This window comes from Haemaphysalis longicornis, unplaced genomic scaffold (assembly GCF_048455015.1).
Source record: "Haemaphysalis longicornis isolate Haplotype H1 unplaced genomic scaffold, Haemaphysalis longicornis Haplotype H1 scaffold_6, whole genome shotgun sequence".
NCBI lineage: Eukaryota > Metazoa > Arthropoda > Arachnida > Ixodida > Ixodidae > Haemaphysalis > Haemaphysalis longicornis.
Genome location: NW_027526407.1, coordinates 149,288,958 through 149,304,816, shown reverse-complemented (window position 1 = coordinate 149,304,816; position 15,859 = coordinate 149,288,958). Strand labels below are relative to the sequence as shown.

Below are 15,859 nucleotides of genomic sequence, written 5' to 3'. Positions count from 1 at the left end.
GCCTCACTCTCCCCCCCTGCAATGCGCAGGCCCCAAGCTGGAGGAGATGACCAAGCTGCTGCGGCAGGAGCTGGCCGAGCACCCGCCCACGCCCGGCACGTATGTGCCCAAGAAGGGCGACCTGTGCGCGGCCAAGTTCGTCGAGGACCAGCAGTGGTACCGGGCGCGCGTCGAGAAGGTCCAGGCCAACGGCTCGGTGGACATCTTCTTCGTCGACTACGGCAACGTCAGTGCAGCCCCCTTCACCCACCTCATCGCTCCGTGTTGGGTTAGCTGCCGGGCAGTGTCGTGAGGACGGAACAGTGCAAACTTGGCTGAAGTACAACGACGTGTTGTCGCCTTCTCTTCGTCTCGCCAAGTTTGCCACGTTCTGTCATTACGAGCGTACACCGACTGGCCCCGTTGGTCATTGCACTGTTAATGCAGAAGAAGCATTGGTGAACTGGGTGGGGTGTGGGGTGTAAAATTCAACGTCTGCGGCATCTAGGAGGCATGCTTGAGTTGCGGCGGCACGAAGGATAAAAAAGTCCAAGCCGATTTTTTTTTTTTTTTTGGTCTGGAATCGTGAGAAACTTGGTAGTGCAATTTCATGGGGGGTATCGGCACAGAATCCTGAGAGAAGCATAAAAGTTTTCTCGATTCAAAACTGCGTCACAGAAAGTGCGTCCAATCAATCGTCGAAGCTTCAAAGACCCAAGTGACAGTCGAAGAACCAAAACCCATGCGACGATTCTTTGCGCACTGAGTAAACGCATCTACGAATGATCTAAATGTACTCCTCCTTCATGATTGAAGCCTGCATGGTCTTATCTAAAACCTTTGATTTTTTTGGGATTTTGACACGGGAGCTCAGTTTCACGCACGTGCCGTGATGTCCTTATCTTATCAGAGCTTTTCGGTCAACCAACCTGTCCACGGGGAAATGCATTAGTTTTTTGACAGGATGCCATCGGTGCCACTAAGGAATCTTTCGCTTTCGAGTGAACAGCTCATTAAACTTTGGTGTTTGAAGTTAGCACTCAAAATGGTTCCTTGCCACTGGTGCCACCAAGGTTTAATGAGCTGCAAAATTAGTTCCAAGTGGGGCATCAAGAAACCGATTCTCTCATTGCACTCCCCAGTGTTCTTAGTACTGGAAAATATAAAGATCACAGTTTTATGACCAACACTGTTCTGTCCATTGTTTGACCAAAAATGGCTAACAATCTTCAATTACCTAGGGAACTGATTGACCAAATGAAAAAATAATGCCGTGTTTGACGTCAGTGGGGAAAAAAACAGAATGCTTACTTGATAATTAAAAGAAGTTGTTTTAAGACCAGTGTCCCCCTCAATCCTTTTAAACTTCAAAATGAAAGTGTGTTGTGTGCGTGTGTCCCATCTGTGGGCTTTACGAATTTCCAAGTGACCAAGTTGGCAGGTACCAAAACTCGCTGCCTGTGGCTTTTGTTGTTCCAGCGTGACACAGTGGACCCGTCGTCGCTGGCAGCGCTGCCTTCTTCGCTGGGCATCCGCGACGTGCCACCGGCCGCCCGCGAGTACAGCCTGGCCCTGATCGCCCTGCCTAAGGACGTGAGTGGCACAATCCCGATTCTCGTGCATCTCTCGGGGTAGCGGGAAAATGTTCGTACCGTCAAAAACAACCTAAACGTGCCTAAAATCGCTGCGCATTTGTTTCCTCTACTTGCGCCTGCAAAAGTCGGCATGTTCCTACTACAAAACTATCGTTCACCCAATGTTAGAATACAGGGTTTTTGTTTGGGACCCCTTCACGAAAGCTAACATAACTAAATTGGAAAACGTGCTGAAAAAGGCAGTCCGCTTTATCTTTAGCAGCTTTGGACGCACCTCTGTAACTGAACTCCTAGAACGTGTCAGTGAACCTTGACTTACCGAAAGAAATTGTTTAATAAGACTGAAATTCCTTTACCAATTAATTAAAAGGCATTACAAGCTGGATGTTTCCTATATAGTTTATTTTTTATCTGGCTACAGCACCTGCCAAAGGCATTAACTGACAGTAACCTTCTTTTGATTGTGAAATAACTGCTTCAAATCTTGCGTACCGTAACTCGGTGGAGTGAACTAACTAATAACCGAGTCTTGGAGCTGTCCTTATTGTTATTTTCAGCAGATTTGACATGATTATTCATACCTTGCTGTTGTATTTGTCTTTGTTTGTTTTGTTGTATCTATTGTAGATTGCCAACATTGTAAAAAAAATGTAACCACCTTGCTAAAACTCCTGTAATGGGGATTTGCAGTATCAATACAGTGTAGACCGCTTATAACGTATGTCGTGAAAGCTGCAAAAATCCGCACTATAACCGGTACCGCACTATACCCAAAGTATGCGCAAATTCAACCACATCGCCACCTACCTCTCAAGTCATCCTAAATTTTTATCACTCAAACGCACAGCACTTAAAAACAAAGGCATGGTCTTTATTTCGTATTATTTTTAACATCAGCCGCTGCTGCAGGCTCTCACACATTGCAAAAGCGCGGTCTTACAAACGGCGAGCGCGGCTTTAACTTACGTTGTGTTTGTGTTTTTAAAGACCATGGCTGCGTTTTCTGCGTCTATGAACAGATGCCGCAGGACGCGATAACAACGCCAGCGGGATTTTTTTTTACCCCACCTTGTGTTTGCGATGCCGAAGGCGGCTGCTTATCAGCTCAACGTACTGGTGGTGGAAATCTTCAGCTTGGTGCGGCTCGCTTGTTTGGAAGGGGGGAAGAGCGGTGGCATATCTGCAGAACGTTCTAAAGCGTGAACAGCATGGAACGATTTCTTGCGAAAACGTGCAGTGCTCGCCGCAGGCGCGGCGATGCGGGTGCGGATACAACTGGCGTGGTGAGTGTGGCGCGGTAAGAGGAGGCAAGATGGCGTCGGCAGTGGCCGTGAAGTGGTGCCGGCAGCTCCAGCGACCGCTTCTAACCGCTCACTGAAATGCCGCACGAGACGCAAGCGAAGATGCTCATGCAAAAAAAGAGCTGATAATGTGGACGAAAAGTGGAAAATAAACTGCCATCCAGGCTGCTTGTGAAAGCGACCGTCAAAAAATACCACGGTGGTAAGCGTAAACATCTCTGGCGCGGCTAGCAGGCTCAGAACGCTTCGAATCTCCCGCCATTAGGTGCGCGCCTCCCCAATGGTGCAAGTCATCAGGCTCCTCCCACTGCCACACGAAGAAGCTATCGCGAGCGCGGAATTGTCAACACGAGCAGGACAAAAAGCCACGCGCAATGTTCTACATGGTGCGATTTTCCCTGTGAATTCCCAGATGCGGCGCCGCTCGAGCGGCAAAACGACCTTTTTCCGTTGCTGCGGCAAAGTGCCAAATGTTTGGAACGGTCCAGCATCCCCCACGAACGCCGCGCGTGCAGCTAGTGCGGCGTACGGCATCTCTGGTTGCACGCTTAGCAACTAAATGGCGTTGCTTGTCTAAGCACGGCATAAGCGCGGGCGCACCAAAACGACAAAAACAAACGCATGTGCGTTCACAACACGATGTCGCGCGCCGTTTTTAATGAATCGGTGTTCGCGCAAGGGGCGGGCATCACAGCAGGGACAAAGTACAGAAGAACCCAAGTTCAGAAGAACCCAGGCCCGAACCTTGACCGAGGTAAACCTAAGTATGTCAGGCACGCACAAAAGCGAACCCAGGGTGGCTTGCTGTGTGTCTTCTCTGCTATGTGTGCGTATATTGCTAATTGGCAATTGTTGTACGAAACCACAAATAAACTCATATTTACTGCAATGCAGTCTAAAGAAACTTGCCAAAGAAGTAAAATAAAACTCTTTTTTTTTTTTTTTTTTTTTTTTTTTTTTTTTTTTAGATCACAACAAGATTTGCTCTCGGCTGGTCTGCAAACAACGTGCCTCTGAAATGAGAAGTCACGACGTTCCCAGGCCATGTAAACGACATTTCCAGGCATTGCGAACTTTGCAAGTGCGAATCGTCGTTCCATTGAATTCACAGGCGAAAAACGCACCATGTAGAAGTGCACGATTCGTGTGCGTAAACGGGCCATGCGGTTCACGATTAATAGAACCAACTTGCCGCGCGCGGACGGGGAGTTGGTCTCTATCTGCCGAGGTGCATCAAGGAAGGACAGTTGTGGTTATCACGTACGCGCGAGCTAAAGGGTACATTTTTTTTTTCTTCTGTGTCGAAGGCAGAGGAGAGCAAGGGATGTGCGCTGCGTAAGAAAGTCGGTTTCATCGTTTTTTTTTTTTTTTTCTTTGGCTACCCTAAAACGATGCCCCAGCTGCACCGGCCGATCAGCAGACCCGCTGAAAAACCTATAAACGGTATTGTGCTTCAGCCAACCGCGTCTTAAGCGGTATGCTTATGCATTGAGTTCTATGGGAGGCAAACCGTTGGTCACAAAAACCGCGTTATATCCGGTCCCGCACTATAAGCGGTTAGGTTATAAATGGTCTACACTGTATTGTGTTTATCTCGAGGTTCCCGAGAGGCTCTGGAAAACGCACCAATCGATTCAGCTGTTGCGTTAACTGCATAGCTGTAAGTGTGACTAAATTATTTTGCGACAGTAGGAAAGCGACATGTTTTCTCCAGGTTTTTGGCATAAAACATTTCAGCCTCACCGCAGAGGTAATCTTGTACTTTGGATTCTTCGTGGCCTGTTGTACACTTTTGGCATGGCCATGGAAATCTTGAAGAGGGCTGTACTTTGCTGTGGGGGGCAATTTTTCCTCTTCCGCCTTCCAGCAACAATGTTGACCACACCTATTGTGACAAAGCCAGTGTCAGACCTTTTGTCAGAGTTAGTGTCAGACTTACTCGCCTGCCAGACTTGCTGGTCCCCAAACCCAACTCCAGTTCGTAATGTGCAGCTTCAGTTAGAGCTTTCCTGGACGGTGGTGATGTGTCGCTTACTCGTCCTGCTTACTTCTGCAGCCGGAGCAGGCCCAGGAGGCGGTGCAGGCGCTGCAGGAGGAGACGAGCAGCGGCGGGGAGCAGCTGCAGCTGAACGTGGAGTACCGGGTCGGGGGCCAGGAGTTCGTGACCCTGGTGACCCACCCGGGGGGCGTGGACGTGGCCAAGACTCTGCTGCAGGAGGGCTGGGTGCTGCTGGAGGAGCGGCGCGACCGGCACCTGCAGGAGCTGCTCAAGGAGTACGCGGCCGCCCGGGACTCGGCCAAGGCCAAGCGGGTGCGTCTTCTGGCTCGGCCTGTGGCCCTGCTGACCCTTCCCCTTCCTCCTTCCCATCAGCCGGTTGTGCAGCTGGGCTGGTGAAAAGACTGATTGGGACTAGAAGCGCTTGGGAAAAGACAAAAACAAGAGGAGGCACCACCAGTTTAGTGCTTGTGCTGTCTTCTCTCGTTGAGCGCTTTTAGCCCCATTCATGCATCATGAACAGGCCCGACCTTGACCCTTCTGGCAAAGGTATCGAGTTGGTGGCATTGTTCATCTGCATGCTGCTTGGCTTTGCTTGGGTGGGAAAACTCTGCGGTGTGCACTCAAACAGGGACCCCCGCTGGGGCCGCCGCTGTTTAAGAGAGAGAGTTGGTAACGGCCTCGTGTTGGCTCACAGCCAGCAGTCAAAGAAATGTGTTGCATGTGTACGGTAATTCCTCGTTAACTTGAACTCGCATATCTTTAAATATTAATTAAGTTGGCAATCTTTTTCACCGGGCATTTACCTCCCATGGGTGTTATATATTTGTTCCCCTTATACCGGAGCGTTTGTTCAGGGGACCACGGATATCTCAAGATAGAGATAAACTGAGGGGACATAAGTCAAAGTCCAGTGCAGGCAGCTGATAAAGTCTCCATGCCAACACTTAGCTTCCACTGTGCCAAATGCGGTCGTGAACGGCAAGTTCGAAATTCCCGCCGCTGAGGCGGTTCGCTATCCAACGTGTCAAGCAACTCGAGAACGTTTTTCTGGGACGACATGTGAACGCGAAACAGGCGGGCATTACGCAGTTTTTTTTTTTTTCCTTCTGCAATAATAGAAATTTGTTCTTCCTGTGAGTTATTTTGCCCGTATTACGAAAGCTCCCTGTGCAGGGGAACTCTTTTGTTACCAGCACGAGCTCCTATTGGCCTTATTTAGCCGTTACCTGGGATTCGCCGGGGGCGCGACAGACGCATGTTCTTTCGAAACCGGAAAGGAGCGTCTTTCGAAGGGTGAGGAGGAAGCCTACACGTGCAGCTAGGGCGTCATCTCTCTCGCTGCCTCCCCTCACTCCTGTTTTATGTGTCGCCTCCAAAAAGCGTCCTCCCCTCCCCACACGCTGAATCCAAACCACTGTCTGTCTCCCCCGTCTCCACGTGTGGGCGTAGCTTAGTCGCTAAGACGATGGGCTCTCGCTCCGCTTCTCTTCAGGCCCAGGTTCGATTCCTGGCGGTTCCAGTAGTTTGTTTGTGTAGCCTGGGTGTAGCCAGTAGCCAAGCGGGTAGCCAAGCCAAGCCTGGGATGTTTCTCTGTATAGCCAGTAGTAACCTGGGAGTTTTCCGCTGACACGGACACAAAAATTTCCTTGGCTGGTTAGAGGCACACTGCTTCGCAGTAAAACTAGAATGAAAAGCAGCGCTGTAACCACAGAAAACAACGTGACTGAAGGGAGAGTTTGTTATTTGCTGTGGAGTGACAATGTGGACATGTTGACACACTTGTCCTGTCGCGTTTAGTTGACGTTGTCTAGTACCGTATTTACGCAATTGTAGGTCGACTTTTTTTTTTTTTTTTGGTTAAGTTTGACAATGCAATGTCGGCGGGTCGACTTAGAATCGAAAGCGAACCGTGTACCGCTAGTAACGGCAAGAGAAATGAGAAATCAGGGGTGCTGCAAGGTGAGGACAGCTTCGCACTCTGGTTTCCATGATTATGGTCGAAGCGGAAAGTATTAATTTACCACTTTATACATTCTGGCGTCAGTAAAGATGATGCGGACTTCGAAAGTTTGCGTTCCCGATCTGTTCCTTTTGTGCACCGCACTTAGAGCGAATAACCTCCCACCATCGTGTTCGGAAGTGTACAGAACAATGTGATATGATTGTGGCTACGTTAGCGCCGTGCATTGAATCAAGGGATTCACCAATTCTCATTTTGTTTATTAGAGACAAACAAAATGCTTCTTGAATGCGAGTAACATACTCGTAACACAATCGTGCACGGCCGCTTTTGTCAGCCGCCGTCTTGTTTGTTTTGGTGTCGCGTGGTAGCGGCCGCTGCCGGTTGCTTCGATGGTTGTCATCTCGCAGCGAATGTGCTCTCATAACTGCAAATAATGTTTCCTGCTCAACCCACAATGCATGGTTATTCCGCGTGTTTTAACATCTGGTGCGTGCACCACGAGCACACTGCTCTTGAGGGAGCATCGATCATGGCGGGTATTGGTAGTTGACGTTAGAGCTTCTCCTTGTGATACGATTTTCTACGTGGCGCTCTCATTCTCTCTTTTTTTAAGGGAGAAAGAGATGCAATTTGGGGGGGGGTGTCGACCTACATTCGAGTCGACTTACAATCGCGTAAATGCGGTGCGTCTTGGTCAGGTCCGTCTGCGTCGTCTTTCTCCCGTTCCGGCATGCAACCGTCATTGTTTTATAGTGGTCAGCCGCGTGACGTGTGTGCCGCTCTTTTGTGACGTGCAGCTGAACCTGTGGTGCTACGGCGACGTGACGGAGGACGACTCCAAGGAGTTTGGCTGGGGCCGCTGATGGGAGCGCTCCTCGTGCAAAGTCAACTTCGGCCCACCGGGAAGGAGAACTGATTGGTGGAGGAGGAGGGCCGACAGGCAGGCGGGCCTGTTCACCGCGGACAGACCGTTCTCTGGCCGGAGATTTTAGTGGAGAACAGAAAGAGAAGCTCATTTTCCACACCGCCCCTCCCCCGATGACGACCTACTCGATCACCATCCCTCTTTTGTTGTATGTATCTGTGTAGGTGAGGTTTGGAGCGAACAGGGGAGGGGGCAGGCCGCGGCTTGCTGTGACGAGGAGTGCCGAGAGGCCTTGAGCGCAGGACTCTCCGAAAGTGCGGCTTTTACCAGTTGAAGGCTGTGTCTCTGCTTGTGTTTTTAAGTGTCATTGTCTGACAAAACGGTTGCCGCCGCCTGCCGTCTTCTTGCCGACGGTTGTCGCGTTGACCTTCTGGAGTGGTTTGAGTGGCCCTTGTTTTTAGATTATGGCGCGCCCACGGTTGGGAAGCTCGACTGCGGTGTGGCGCATTAACTGTGTCCTGGGTTGAAAATAAGCAAAAAATTCCCCGTTGGGTGCTTTAAAGAGAGGCGAGTTTGATCTCTTGGTCTCCGGCAACGTTCTTTTGTACCTTTTTTTGGCCCCTTCCCCACCCCCATTTTGTCTTCCCATGATGGTGGTTTGAACCGGATGTATACACGTTTGCAGAAGAAATCGCTTTGGCCCCTCCCTCCCTTCTTTTTTTAAATTAAAGGAGTTGACTTTGAGTGCGGTCTCTGTGTCTTCTTTGTTGCTGTGGGGAGGATGACATGGCAACGCATGGGCAAGATGTCGGCCACGGCGGCGGCGTCTGATTTACTGGGTTGGTGGGGGCCATGTTAACTGAGTACATTTACTTGTACACAGAACACATGTTGCCTTGGGTGCGACTGAGGTCTGTGTTTTTGCAGTGAAATCTGCGTATGGGAAGCTGTGTTGAATTTTGCTGCACAGTGGAAGTGCATTGTGCCAAAACCAACTTTACGACGGTCACTATCTCTGAAGCAACGTTGCAAATAACATTGTAGTTGTCGTATTCTCGCGCATATAACCCCCACCCCCACTTTCCGTCCACAAATCAAAAAAATATATTCCCGCATATTGCCGGTATATTTTATACTTAAAAGGAATGACCAAAGCTACTACTCGAGCAACATAACACATTTGTTTATGCAAAAGGACTTACCTTGCTGACTATGTAACTAGATGACTTGCCACATACATTTTTTCAGTGTGCAAAATAAGCACTGGGATAACAGTGGCTTGTCGCTATTACTGCTGTCGGGGCATAACAGCCCAACGCGCATTGCTTTGAAGCTGCACCAGAGGAAATACCTGATTTGATCCAGACGTCTACTACACCCCTGAAATTTTCACATTTTGGTGTGGGTTATAGGCGTGAAAATGCGGTATAGTGGCTTTGGCAGTGATAAGTTTAATAATGTTGGAGACTGGGTTTATTCTGCCCTCAGTCCAAACTAACCATGCCAAAGCTGTATGAGGTGTACTACTTTCCCCAGGCCATCGAGTCTCGAGCAATGCTTGTATCGGTACGGGTGGAAGGCATCTTATCGGGTGTACTTATTTCACAGCAGAGGCAAGCGGACAATTGTGTGACTCGAAGTCTCGGGGAAGGTAGAAAGGTGTGCTGTGTACAAAAGTAACCATGCCCATGTTTACGTGAAAGCTGCGAAGATGCTCAGCGGAGTTAATGCCGCTTTGGGGTTGCAATGAAAGCGGCCGATGCCTTAGCAAAGTTGCCACTACAATGTAACCATTTTTTTTACGCGAGCATCATTACGACAGAAATAGTGGCTGTTGTAAAGTTGGCTTTGGCACAACGTGCTTTTACTGTGCAGCAAAATTTAAAAGAGTGCTGACACGAAATTTTTGTGTTCTGTTTTTTTGGTGGCTTAGTACGAGCCCACTAATTCATAGAATGGCACATTAGATCATCCTTTGGAGCATCTCTGAGCGGTACAAAATGAACCGGAGAGACAACTGGCAGCCAAATGGAGTTGCTACATGGGAGTTTTAAAATAAAACTCTTGCCAGGACACCTGGCAGTGATGGTGCAAACTGCACATGCAAAGCCACGCTGTGGACAAAGAAAACTTGACTGCTAGAAAACGAATGTAAATGCATCGAGAACGCATGATCAAGGGCTTATCGTGGTGTGTGGTTCCTTCCCAACCATTGCATGCAATGCCATCGCCGCTCTGCCTATATGATGGGGTTATTTGACCAGTGCCAGGAGGTACCAGCGGGATCTATGCATTCCTACTTTCCAAATATTTGCAGGAAAGCTTGTTTGCTTCAACCGTGTGAGCTCGAAGAAAATTTCGGCAATGATATTTTTGGAAATGCATTTTTTATATCTCGCCATAGCTCGTAATATACCTAATTTTAAACTCTTGCTCCTTTTTCATTGAGCTAGGTCAACCAAAAGCTAGCAAAGGTGTTTATGTGGGAGCTTGCATGCTCCCTCATCGTACGCTGCAGGCCATCAAAGAACCCCTTCCGTAACCACCTCCCCCTTTAAAGGGGTCCTGAAATACCTTCCGCCGATGCATGGATGTACAAGTAACCAAATAAGACAATGCATTAGCAATCTCCTCCCGCAAGAATTTTGGTAAAGCGATGAGTATTAGCTGAGAAATCGTAAATCAAAAACCGCGCATTATCGTCGCGCCGCGTTTCCTCCTCTTTTCAACTGTTGACGGCGCGAGCACTCCCTCCCATGATGCTGCGCTAGTCAGCGGTGACGTACTTCCGCATTACGCTCCTCCGACTACCGTCTGCTACGGGCAAGTTTTGTTGACACCATGAATTCCGCACTCCGCTCAAGAGTGGATAAGCGAACGAAAAATCTGGCCGCATGTGTGCGGTGGCCTGACCTTGCCCTTTCGCGGTGTGCGTTGCTGCAGTGCAGCATGTGACTTTTAATCGGCGGCGAACTCGCAGCCGCTGGGGAGGATCTTGCGCTCGGTCCCTTTCATGCACCGCGCACTGTTTATCCAAAAAGCGCCGTATCAGATGTGGCCCCGCTGGTTCCGGGTCTTATTTTGCGGTGGTGGTAATTCCTGCCGGCGCCATGTGAAAAAGACATTTTAAACCGATGCAGAATCCGTGCACAAAACGCTTCAATCATGTGACCAGTTCAGCTTGGGGCGACGCGTGGTGGAGTGCGGCAACGTTGGCAAAACATGCTCCGGTGCGGCTCTGAGCTTTCTAGCGCTGGAGCGAGCGCCTTTCTTTGACGATCTCAAACATCGGTTGCCTTGGCAACAAGGCACAAACCGCCCCAGAGGTCAGTTACGGTTGCGTGATCCCGGTTCAGCTCGGGGCCCCACCTCGCGACATGTGGGCACTGCAGACGTACCACTCACTCTCATTAGGAAGTGTGAGGTGCGTTTGGCATTACAGGGGGCGATGGTGTGTGTGTTGTGGACGCCTTTGTTTCGCGATGAAATGCGACGTTGTGCTTCTGCGGGTGGATAGTGCTTCCCATGGTCTGGATTATCTTTCTCGAGTGACGTACGACTCAACCTCGCATGGGGTATGTGCAGTGTGCGTGGCTAAAAGCCATCTCGGCTTGCGCGCCAGAGTTAAGTGACTTGCTGTTCGTCCCCGCAAACCGCGCGCGAGAGAGAGAGATGAAACTTTATTAGGCAGCACAAGTCCGAGCCGCGGAGTTATCAGTCCACGGAGGAAGGGGGTGTTCCACGGTCCTCCGACGGTGGTGGGCTTGGCGGAGGTGCACAAAGAGTTTCAATGTGGGCAGCCAAGAGGGACCACAGGGCTGCCCGTAGGTTTTCAGGGGGAGCGGCCCAGCTAGACCACGAGTAGGGAATATCAGGGGGGAAGGGGTTGGTCGAAAGAAATGTGGAAGACGAGGTCGCCCGTACACAGCGCCAATATGTATGTTCATTGTCCGGATAGCCACCGCATACCTGACAGTGCGGACGGCCTGGTGACTTTTGTATGTAGTGGAGGAACAGATCATAGGGGAGGGACAATGCCTGCGCCTGTCTAATATATGTAGCGTGTCTCCGTGACATAAATTGGTGAGTGCCGAATTTACGACGGGCAGGAGGAGGCAACCCATCGTCTGTCAATCGCGGTTCGGACTTGCAACGCATGTTGTGACGTTGTGGTCGTTCGAAACGCATCTCTGGATTGTTTTGAAGTGGAAAAAAAAATGTATCCGTCAAACCCGGGCATTCGGCTCAGGGCGTTCTCTGCGATTGCACGAAAGAAGTGCCACGGGGCTTCAACGCTTTCTTTATAGAACGTACTCCGGTAAGAGAATATCCATGTCGTGTTATAGCCGTGTTGCATTCAATACGAACGTTTAAGCGTTTGTTTACACTTGTTTCGTTTGTCGTAAAATGTCCCAAGCACTCCGGCACTACGCTGGCAGATCTGCCGGCGAGTCGACGCTGAGCAGACGACTCATCTCTTTGCCGGAAGTGCGTGAAAAAGCCGCCCAATAGCAGGATGTCTAGCTCATGACGAACATCTGGGAATCGATGATGTAGACATGTGAAGATGGCGGCGTCCAAAAACACGAAGGGAAGGGGGAGAAAAAAGCGACAAACTTTGCAACAAAAGTGTGAGCTTTCCGCTGCGCGTAGAAGAGTAATACTTGGCCCAGATGACCTTGACGACCCAATCTAACGATTGCGCTACTTCATTTAGTGTGCTCAAAATGCCTTTCAGGGCCCCTTTAAGGCAAAAGTGGCATCCTCTTCCAAATGAAGCACGTTATCATCGTTGCCACCATTTTTTATACATTTCATTTAGGTAGTGTGAATACAAAAACTTGTAAAGCTAGTTATCACCAGTGAAAAGTCTGTTGGCTTGGTTTTGTAGAAACTATGCACAGAGTGTTATGAATGAGAGACCAACTGGCAGGCCACCCATGGTGAGACTACGCGACTGACCTCCAGTGAAGCAGCTTTTAAGCCCTTGCCTGGTCACATGGTACCGCAGTGGTGAGCCTCTGTACGAGCACAGCTATGACATCCCCTGGACGGGCCATGAACCTGTTACACTTGCACTCTGGCAGCCCAAGGTCATTGCGATGCGATGAATGACCTTGTGGGACGTTGCGTAGTGGAGCTTTCACTCCAAGCAGTGTCCCCAGTTCTTCGTTGACACAAAGTGCGGTCGGAGCCCCTCATTAAAATTCTCATTGCCCAGATGTAGCCTCCAACCCCCAGCCAAAAGGCAGCACCTGCCTGCTCTCTGGGCCAGACCGTAGGACAGTGTGCAGCTTCATTCCGTGGACCGCAGTACAGGTTAATGTTGTGGTTTATTCTGTGGGCTAATGTTGTGGTTAATGTTAATGTTGTGGTTTATACAACAGGTTAATGTTGTGGTTTATACTGCGATGTAGCTGCACCTTAATCGTGTAAATTGACCTAAAAGTTACCAATCCACAGTTTTACATAAATAATGCGTAGAATTGACGCAAGAGAACACGTTACAGTAAAAAAAATTACTATGGCAAGAAAGAAAAACTTCTCAACTGCTGGGACTTGAACCAAGGCAGGTAGCATCAAAACACAACTCTGTACCCCTGCACTACGGAAGCCGACGTGCGTAGCTTGTTTTAGCAGTAGTAGTAAAGTTTACTACTACAGTTGAACCCCTTTATCAGAGACACGTACCGGGGAGCAGTTTCTGTTTCTTATACGAGATGTCTCTTATAAGCAGGGAACCAGGTTTTCACTTACTTATCAGACTCTAGTTCAATGTGGGCACCGCATGACTAAAATAAGCTCAAAAGAACGCTAAAGCATGTTTCAAAAGATTCATTCTAATTTATGTTTGGCGCCCCGAATTTATGAAACAGTTCTGAATCTTTGTTAGCTCCATGACTGTATTTACACTGTCTTTTACAAGTGATTCTATAAGCTTTTTTTCCTTCCACTGTTTGTGGATGATGAATTGTAGATGTTGAGTTCACAAGCCTGATGAATAGCCAGGGCGCACAGCTTCTTCCGTTGTGTGCTCAGGCTATTTGTCAGGCTTGCAGGACTCAACATCTGCGATGCTTCTTGATTGGGAGCTATGCGAGTGGGAGAGCCCGCATGTGCGATCGCGCTCCACCCAATGGATGGCAGCAAGCTTCAACCACTTCTGTAAGTTGCATTTCCATTGGCAGGGCTTCTCATCGTCATTTCATAGCTGACTGAACCACTCTGTGTTTGCTGAATAAATTGCAACTGCAGGCGTCTGTCGTCCACCTGTGTTTCCACAATGGAAGCAACTGCAATTAGTGACTGGTGGCACTGCATCTGAAGTTAAAATGTCTCTTACAAGCGAGATTGTTGAATAAAGTTCAAGGATGACTTGTCTCTTATAACCAACTGTCTTCTACATATGATGTCTGTTGAGAGGTCAATTTAATGGGAAAGATAGTACAGCCAACCATGTGGGTGAATAGTGTCTCTTATACCCATTTGTCTCTTATACCTATTTGTCTCTTATTTGTCCATGTCTCTTATAACGAGGTTCAACTGTAGTAGTAAACTTTATTCACAACAAAGGTGGAGGGGGTCGTAGAGATAAGGGTGGAATCCTATTTCCAAGACTCCAATGGCAAAAGCCCCTAGCTTGGCTCTTCCCTGTAGTCTGGTCCACAGAATAAAGCAGAGCATTATTTTGTGGTAAGCTCCGCAGAATAGGCAGTGCGTATGCAAAATTCCCACTGGCCACTTCGGAGGATTGGCCATGTCATTTCCTAAGCTGCACAGCACTGGCACTTACTTACAGCAGGCACCTGGTGCCATCCACTGGCTTGCTTTCTATACCAGCGACATTCTCGAGATTACTAGGCAAGATTTAATTCACTAGCATCCAGCTCATGGAAGGTTCTACCCAGCCTAGCTTGTACAAGGAGCTAATGTTCAGTCCTAGCTGGTGTAGCACACCCTTGGGCAGACATCTGGAACTTCCATCACAGGCCAGATGATGCTTTCTTTGTTATACTGGAAAATGTGGTCCCAACAGTGACTGCATTGTAGGTGATGGCTTTTTTGGCTGCTTCATCAGAGACCATGTTGCCCAGTGCATCACGATGGCCGCTGAGGACGCATTTCATCACGTCCTTTGCATACCAACCCACACGGGCTGATTGTGGTGGCTTGTTCAGAGCTTGAAAAGCAAGCCGAGTGTGTGAAAGGACTGCCCGTGGCTAGGCGAGATTTGCACTTGTGGTGCCCTGATAGGTGTTTGCTCAGTGGCAGCGGAAGACTTCCTGCGATGGGAGACCACGATGAGGACTTGTACGTGATAATGCTGCTTCTTGGCAGGAAGCAGCAAGATATCTTCCCTGCTTGGGGGCATGACCACTTTTCCGCCACTTGATCACTGTCACGTGAGAAGATAATGCTATCAAGACGTTTCCCTTTTTTTTTTCTTTCAAGAAAGCGAGTCTCACTTGCATAAGGTAAGCCCCCAAAACTTCCCCTATCTGAATCGGTCATGAAAGAAATTTCAGCATATACTTGTGCTCTCTAGAGCTGTGCTGATATGGGCACTCCATGGCTTTCCCTAGCGTTCAACCATCGTCGTCACTGGACGGAGGGGTGCATTTTTTGTCTACTTTTGCACGTCTATGCAACCCTCTCCAAATCCAAGCTGCTTCGACCATACCGGAATGATGCGATCAGATTGCAATCAGATGCAAGTCAGTTAGAATCGGATAATGCGGATCACCTTCATAAAATATTTGAAAGGCCCATTTATTCAAACTGTAAGAAGGATTTATTCCTCCTTACGGACCCTTTTATTCAAACATTTGAAATATTTGAATAAATGGGTACCACGTTCGATTCCGACCACGGAAAGCACTTTAATTTTTCTTCCCTCCACAAACGATCATCATCATCGTCAGAGGAAGCTGGCTTTCCTGCAGTGCATTTTGGGCGGACTACGGATGACATCAGTGGGGAGAGGCGTCAGTGAAAGCAACGACATCACTACTCGTGATGCCATCAACCACGACTTGGTGCGTTGCAATAAAGGGACGGACACAACCGATTTTTATCACGTATATGTTCTCTAGCTCATATGAAAGCCAGCGTTTTATATAGCCCGGTAACCGCAAGCAATTTATAAACAAATCGGTG

The 15,859-nt window shown here is 48.9% G+C and overlaps 1 protein-coding gene across 1 annotated transcript in view; it reads left to right on the top strand.

Annotated features, from left to right (window-relative positions):
• Positions 1 to 8,446, top strand: part of Tudor-sn (Staphylococcal nuclease domain-containing protein 1) — a 51,516-nt gene extending 43,070 nt beyond the window's left edge. Inside the window, exons 12-15 of the mRNA XM_077672750.1 lie at positions 30 to 226; positions 1,459 to 1,572; positions 4,932 to 5,186; positions 7,635 to 8,446. Coding sequence (XP_077528876.1) covers positions 30 to 226; positions 1,459 to 1,572; positions 4,932 to 5,186; positions 7,635 to 7,700 — 632 coding nt within the window. The 3' untranslated portion in view covers positions 7,701 to 8,446. The remainder of the gene's footprint in view (positions 1 to 29; positions 227 to 1,458; positions 1,573 to 4,931; positions 5,187 to 7,634) is intronic.
• Positions 8,447 to 15,859: the final 7,413 nt, after the last annotated feature.